A 7,216-nucleotide genomic window follows, 5' to 3' on the forward strand; every position below is an offset into this window, starting at 1 on the left:
GTACACAGTTGTCTAATAGGTTTGAATATAGTTGCTCAGTTCAGCGACTTAAATTCAATTGTCTTTTATAAATAATTTATCTTTTTGTTTATTTCGTAAACTTATTAATTTAGTTAGTTTTAGGAAATATAGCACGGAACAAAGCAGCTTATATACCCAACCAAGCAGGCAACTCAAAAGCTGTCGCTGCTTCGGTTCCGTCAGAGCAGACGATGGGAAATCATTTCAGTTTCGATTTCAACTCATTATAAGTAACACGACACTAATATTTGTAAAAATTGTAGATATATTTTTATTTGTTAAGGCTTTGTTCATCACCAGCTTTACCGATTGGCGCTTGACTGAACCAAAGACTAGCATTGTTTAAGCATTGTTATCGAAGCAAAGTTTAGCGGAATAGCTGATTGTGTAAGTACGATATGCCCTTCCCACAATTTCTCAAAACACTAGCATCAACTTCTAATGCAAAGTTGCGAACGTGCTGCTTCGAAACTTTCGCATAAAAGCCGCGCCAGCTGTTGCGAGACGCGGCTTTAAACTTTGTGAAAATATCAAAAAGCAATTAATCCTTATAGCTTGCAACAGCTTTCGTTTCGTTTCGTTTTCCTTTACTCTTGACATAGTTTTCGAAAATCTAATTAAGCTAGTTGATATGGCGCCGACTCGCAAGCCTCGAGTCCCAGCTCAGAAAAACCGACCACGCCAGCGTCTGCGCCAGATTCCTTCCAGGCCACGGAAAAACCCATACTTGAACTTTCAGGCATACTTTAGGAAGAAACATCCAAATCTAGCCTCCGAAGAACTGGCGTCAAAGGCATGTACCGTGTGGACTAGTTTAGATAAGAAGCAGAGAAACGAATTTACTGCCAAGAGGTATAAGAAAAATGTATCGCGAAAAATGCAACTATGCAAGTTGCCGGATCCTCCTCCGAAAAAAAAGGAAGTCAGGACGCAAGAAGAGCCGCAGGGACAGCAAATACAGGAAATGCCAAAACTTAAATCTCCAGCAGCGTCACAGAAAGTGTTGGCGTCATCCAGAAGCGTGCAACACGAATCGAAGGTGAATACAAAGGGATCGCATGACACGGAAATGATTGTGCTGCGGCAGGCCGCCTCAATGCGATTCTCTTCGCATTCCCTGCACAGCCAGGAAAGTGCGACCTTAGCCGAAAAAGTGCCTTCAAGTTTGGAGCAACTGCCAAATCATGTTGCCGAGAATGAACTGATTGCCTCGAATGAGAGATTCGAAAACTTTATCAATTTCTTAGCTGGACAGAGAGAGTCGTCCTCACTGGATGTACCGTCATCACCAATAGCTCACCAAATTAATATTTTTTTCAATGGCCATATATCCATTAATAAGGACGCCTTTTTGAACTTTCTACAAGACTATCAGAGTGAACATACTTCGCAAACTTCCCTGCAGCAAATCGAAAATGCTGAGCAATTTTGGAATCGCTTGTCGGATAAAGAACGCAGAGAGTATGAGCCTCAAAATTATGTTTTAAAGTGGAGTAAGGTACTGAACAATTTCTTAAACGATGGCACTCAAGATCGGAATGCAGCTTCTGAAGAAACCCAAACTCAAATCGTTAACGCCGATTCTGTGGCAGATGGATCCTGCGTTACGTTGCGCCCCAGGAACACTCATGCAACAGCACTTTCCCAGAGCAAACGACGCTCCATCAGCTGCGCGCAGAAACCTTCAAAGCGCTCCAGACGCTCTACTTCCAACGGCTATAGCCGTAGAAGCTATTCGCGTCGGGCGGAGAAACGTCAGCGGCGCAGCCCCGACTCATCTAGACACCACCAGCAGAAGGACAATCAGCCCCCGAAGCGAGTGCGCCGTCCAAGTGTACCAACTACAGCCATCGGCCGACACAGACAAGCCCCCTACATTGTGCCTGGCAAATCGGCGTACATGAATTTCTTGCGCAAGTTCCGCGACTGCAATCCCACCTTAAGCCCCAAGGAGCAAGTTCGACGCGGAGCGGCCATGTGGCGCCGCATGACCATGCACCAGAAGAATCAGTTTCGATCTCCCAGCGTAATGACACAATTACAGATCTTACGGTATAACAGGTCCTGTCGCCAAATCCTTTATAGCTTGGGTGCCATATCGTCGATACAGGTGCGAATTGAGGAGGAGAACGACAAAGATTTTTGTCTGGACACGATGCGCGGACCGAACTGCTACTCATATTTAGAGCAGCAGGTTCAAGGAGCAGATGGGCGGCCATCCACATCCCTAGATGTTCGTAGGACACGCCGGAATTGGACTGGCGCATCATTCCAGCAGCATAACCCAGAAGGATCAGAGAGGGCACCAGTTGATTATTCTACTAACGTACGCAGACAAGGGACACACTTAGCTTTGGAGCACCAACAAAAGAACCAGGAACCGGGGGAGAAAGTCATTGCGGTTAGATCAAGGCGCAGGACGGCCAGTAGAAAATCTCGCTCCACCGTTAGGCGAGTGATTGCACGCAAAAGCCGCACTGACCCCAGATCCCCCCTAACTCCTTCGCTCCGAGATCTACCGCTCATCAACCTAGCCAATGTCCATGACCAAAATATGTGGCCCCAGCGCCAAACTCGCTCGAAATCCTCATCGACAACTGGACTTGCTGCAAACGCACATATGTGCTCGATCAACCGGTCTTCACCCCATAGCCCCCACACTTCACACACGGATCTGCGATCAACGTCCTTGGGACCTTCGCAGAACGTTCCGCGACATAAACTTCAAAATTGGCTCAACTACTTTCGCATCTTTCGACGACACTAGCCAAAATTTTATTTATAACTATTTATCGTTTAATCACAATTCGTAAGAATGTTTACCTCGACAATTTCGATTTTAAATCAAATCTTCTGAAATTCCTGGTGCAGACACCATACAGTTGTTCGATATAATAAAAACAAGTCTAATTTCTCATTTCAGTGTAAGTTATTATCCTTCAAGATAAACAAATGCTGGGCATACAAAAAACAGGAAATGTGCCTTAATAATCAAACCGATTCAAAATACAGTTAATACATATATGAAACAGAATTTTCCGATTTCTAAGACTATATTTTCAGTTTGGTAAGATATTTCAACCAGACAAAGAAACAAAAAATACTAATAACATCATTTTCAAATAAACTATCTTTAAGCTAGTCTTAGGCTACATATATATTTCGATTCTACGAATATTTACAAGTTAAAAGATTATAATGCAATTTTTATCCATATGAGTGCTACTTAACTGAAATGCAACCTAGAAACCTTTTCTTGAAATTTCAGCTTACATTATTTTTGAAACTTTTCCGCAATTCGTTGCGATTCAATGGTAAGTATAATTGGAAAAATATCTAAGATTTCAACACCCACGATTGGAATTTAAAATTCACTTTCACTGTAACTTTCACTCGAAGTAATTAGTAATGCTCGTTTAACAATGAACCATTTAACTGTCTTATAAGATTATAAAGTTTGTGATAGTTTTATCAAAAATAGAAAGCATACAAGTATGTATATCTTTCATTTTTTTTATTCTACTGGCATTATTACCTTCAATTGTTTTCTTTAATTGGTTTTCGGTATTCACATAAATTGAAAAGACAAAGTTGAAGAACTTTTTCTCATCTAAATGGAGCTTTAACCAAGAATCCGATAAAGAGCGACTGACATAGGAGGAAAATATATAAAAATCATAAAAAGCATCTTATAAGCTAGAAAAGCCTAATTAAATTACAATAATAATTAATTAATCTATCTTATTTGTATATATTTATAACACTCCTGAACCAAGTATACTTTATAATTCTGTTAATTTAATTTTTGTAATTTGTCGGTTGTCCTACATAAGAATGGATTGTCAGACTAAACGGAAATCGTATTAAGGAAGTAGTTTCTATAAGGTGTACATAAATGAAATGTGATATTCATCTTTACAAGTATATCCCAGAGGATGAAAGCTTAAGTAACGAAAAGAAAAGAAAAATCACTGAAGTTAGATTTACTTTCTCTGTAAGGTATTTGCATCATTTCCATACCTTATTGAAGATCACATATCATTTTATTTTTAACCGATTCACATGATTTGATTTCGATTTTTTCTTGAATTTATTCGTAGTAGGAAAATCAAGAAAATGCTGAAGCAAATTTAATTAATTGTATGTTGAAGAATTCTAAGAAAACTCAATGACCGATTTTTAATTGGAGTTTGATTTTTTCCTAATTTTCAGGAGCTTAAGAAAAAATAATCCGAGCATCCAGCCTTATCTGTTAAACCTTTTTCTCCAAGTGTAGACTTATGCCTTTATTCGGCGCTGGTTGGAACATTTTAAGGGACGTGTTGAGGTCTGTTCGCCATTTTGTTGGCCAGTGTGTGGGCTGTTGGAACATCCTTTGGCAGTTGTTGCCTTGCCGTTCAAGGTGTGTTTCGTGTTTCTATAACATTTACTGAATAATTTAAAAACATTCAGCATGGAGGTAGGTGCTATTGCTGTTCTCCTTGTTACTGCTATACGATGATATTATGTTACAAGTATTGGCAGCATTTCAGATCCTGTTTAATGAGTTAAAATGTATGTGGCTCTGCCTGTTTTCCTCTCACTTTTCTGTGTCTGACTGGCAGCCATCAGCAGGTTGTTTGATAGTTTGAAACGCACACACGCACACTCACACACTTGGTAGTGACATTTAATGCGGTTAGTGTATGCTTGTGTATGTGTGTGTGTGTGTGTGTGTGTGTGTGTGTGTATGTGTTGATAATGTGCATAATAAGCTTTAATTAATGTTAAATAATGAATTTTCTCATTTACATGCCGCCAGTGTCGAAAAGGCAGCCTTTTGGCCTATCTGTGGTTGTTGTTGTTGTTGCTGTTGTTGTTTTTGTTAAGTAATGTTAATGTTATTATTGTGTTTGTTGTTGCTGCTGACATCTTGTTAGTAGCGGAAATTTGTCGTTCTCTGCTAACGCCTATTTAAAAATATTTACAGGTGCTGCCTGCCTGCCTGCCTGCCAGCTGTCAAGGCCCTTCAAGTCGGTACGCGAAAGGGCTGGTGGGGGAGCGCATCCCTTTAGGGGAGTGAGCCCCTTTAGACTGACATTACTGTACTGCTCCGTACTGTACTGTGCTGTCGGCTAACAACAAACTCCGAGGCTATTTACATTGCAGCTTTGTTGTGGTTAATATTTGCGGTGCCGGCAGCCGTAGCCACATTTTGTGCGCGACTGCCTTTTAAATTCAGGCCCGCCGCAAAACTACTTAAATTTTGTGTAGGTTTTGGGCATTTCATAATTAAATTTTGCACAAAAAGGTTTTGTAATGAGTTGTTCTTGGGGTCCCACTCTTTTAGGGTTGCTTATTATGGCGGGCAGACAAAGCGGGCTCACTGTCAGGCGGTTGAATATTGCGTCGATTAAAGGGTCTGAAGTTGGTCTAGAACAGCGCATGGCGGAAGTATTCTAAAGATTTTCCAGGCTTAACGATTTGAAGGGCAACAAAGCGTAGAATGAATGTGGGACCGATGTGCCCGTCCGCAAGGAGTGCGAATGTTCACTCTCGGCGACGGCACAGAATTTGTTAAAAGTTTCCGAAGCCATAAAGCCAATTGCCCCAAAAGGCCCACCAACAATTGATGATGTGCTTTATTTAATCTTTTTTAAATATGTTCGCTTCAGAGCCCGATACTGAACCCTCAGCAATTAAGTAGATCTGAGTCGATTCCATATAAATCATTTAAAATATATAGTGCCTGACTAAGGGCGCTCAAAGTCGAAGTAATCTAAAAATATTCAAATAGTATAAATATGGCACTGGTGTTATTCTTGTAATTCAAAAATTTTTGATTAAAAAGCTTTGTTGTATTCTCATAAAAAAAATTCCTGTATGGTGAAATTTTTATTATGTTTTTTAAGCCGAAGGTTTTGAAGGCTGGTTGGACGACCTCCAGTTCGAAAATGAATAACAACTATTTAACAAAATTAAAAGATTAAAAATTAATAAATTAAAAGAACTAATGGTATTTTAGAAAGTCTTATCGCAATACCCCAGCATTTCTTTCTTTTACAAAATAATTCAAGCACATAGGCGAACAAAAAATAAAAAAAAAAAGCAATGAACCTAAATAAAAATTAAAAACACTTGTCTAAAGAACTAAAAACTCTTAGAAAATACTTAAAAAATGGCATGTACTTGTATGTGTTCTTCTCAATATAAATGCTTTTATTTTTTTTTTCAATTGCAGAGCAGATAGCACAGATATTCTGATTATATTTATATATTTGTTGATTAACATTGCATTTAGTTAAACTAAATAGCCATTATAAATTATACGATTTATATATATTTTTTATGGGTATAATAAATATTTGAGAGTAGAAGTATCTATTTGTTAGTCAATATTATAATGTGAGGGCTCATTTAATTCATTTCTATATTCGAAATGATTAGCGCGTAATACATTTAGTATTTTATTATATTATATTATTATATTAAACAACAGCAGAAAACTAATATGTCTAATATATCTACCGTGGAAAAATCAAAGAGTGCTTCCCAATATAGGTTATAAGGGTCTTTTAAAATTGACAATATGACTAAGGCTTGAGTTTCTATCGGTTGAGAATTAAGACACAAGGAATAGTTCGAAATAAAACGCTGTATTTTTTTCTTTTCTTTTGTGAACAACAAAATAAAAACTGAATAATTACAAACAAACAATTTGCAAGAAATATACAAATCCTTTATAATCGCCGAATGCAAACCAATCGATGACTGCTGGTCTGCGTTTTGTTGTCGATGAATTGCTATTCGATAGTTGGTGCCCCTGCACGAATTATTATTCAGTCCTTTTGCTTGCCCTAAATAAATATATAGATTTTTCTTGTCTAGTTTGGTTTTTTGAAAGTGCTTTGATCATCTTTCACATTTTTTTTTTTTTCGTTTCTTGACCGCCATTAAATGTATTGTATTCTTATTTTGCAGCTGCAGCTGTATTTATAAAATTGCTTTTTTTATTTAATCTAAAATTAGTTAATTCATGCAAGTATATCCTAACCTTTTATGTTTGGGTCTATTATGTATTCGTCTCTGACCACAACACATTTCGCTGTGAAAAGGAGCCTAGCTGGCCAGAAAGGCCAATATTAACGTAGTAGATAATAATATGCTTACAAAAAAAAATTATATTTTTCGTATGCAACTAATTAAATAAATAAGA

General features: G+C 38.1%; 1 protein-coding gene across 2 annotated transcripts; it reads left to right on the forward strand.

The window, feature by feature from the left end:
- The first annotated feature begins 278 nt into the window (after positions 1 to 278).
- LOC115630467 lies at positions 279 to 2,938 on the forward strand. Of its 2 annotated transcripts, none has more exons than XM_030527036.1 (2): positions 279 to 408; positions 586 to 2,938. In XM_030527036.1, exon 2 carries the CDS (start codon positions 653 to 655, stop codon positions 2,786 to 2,788), a length of 2,136 nt encoding a protein of 711 aa, XP_030382896.1. In that variant the 5' UTR covers positions 279 to 408; positions 586 to 652; the 3' UTR covers positions 2,789 to 2,938. The 2 variants fall into 2 exon arrangements, with proteins under 2 accessions (XP_030382896.1, XP_030382897.1); XM_030527037.1 differs by having other exon boundaries at positions 291 to 408; positions 624 to 2,938.
- The last annotated feature ends 4,278 nt before the right edge of the window (positions 2,939 to 7,216 follow it).

Source organism: Scaptodrosophila lebanonensis, unplaced genomic scaffold, assembly GCF_003285725.1.
Source record: "Scaptodrosophila lebanonensis strain 11010-0011.00,11010-0021.00 unplaced genomic scaffold, SlebRS2 tig00001410-arrow-pilon, whole genome shotgun sequence".
NCBI lineage: Eukaryota > Metazoa > Arthropoda > Insecta > Diptera > Drosophilidae > Scaptodrosophila > Scaptodrosophila lebanonensis.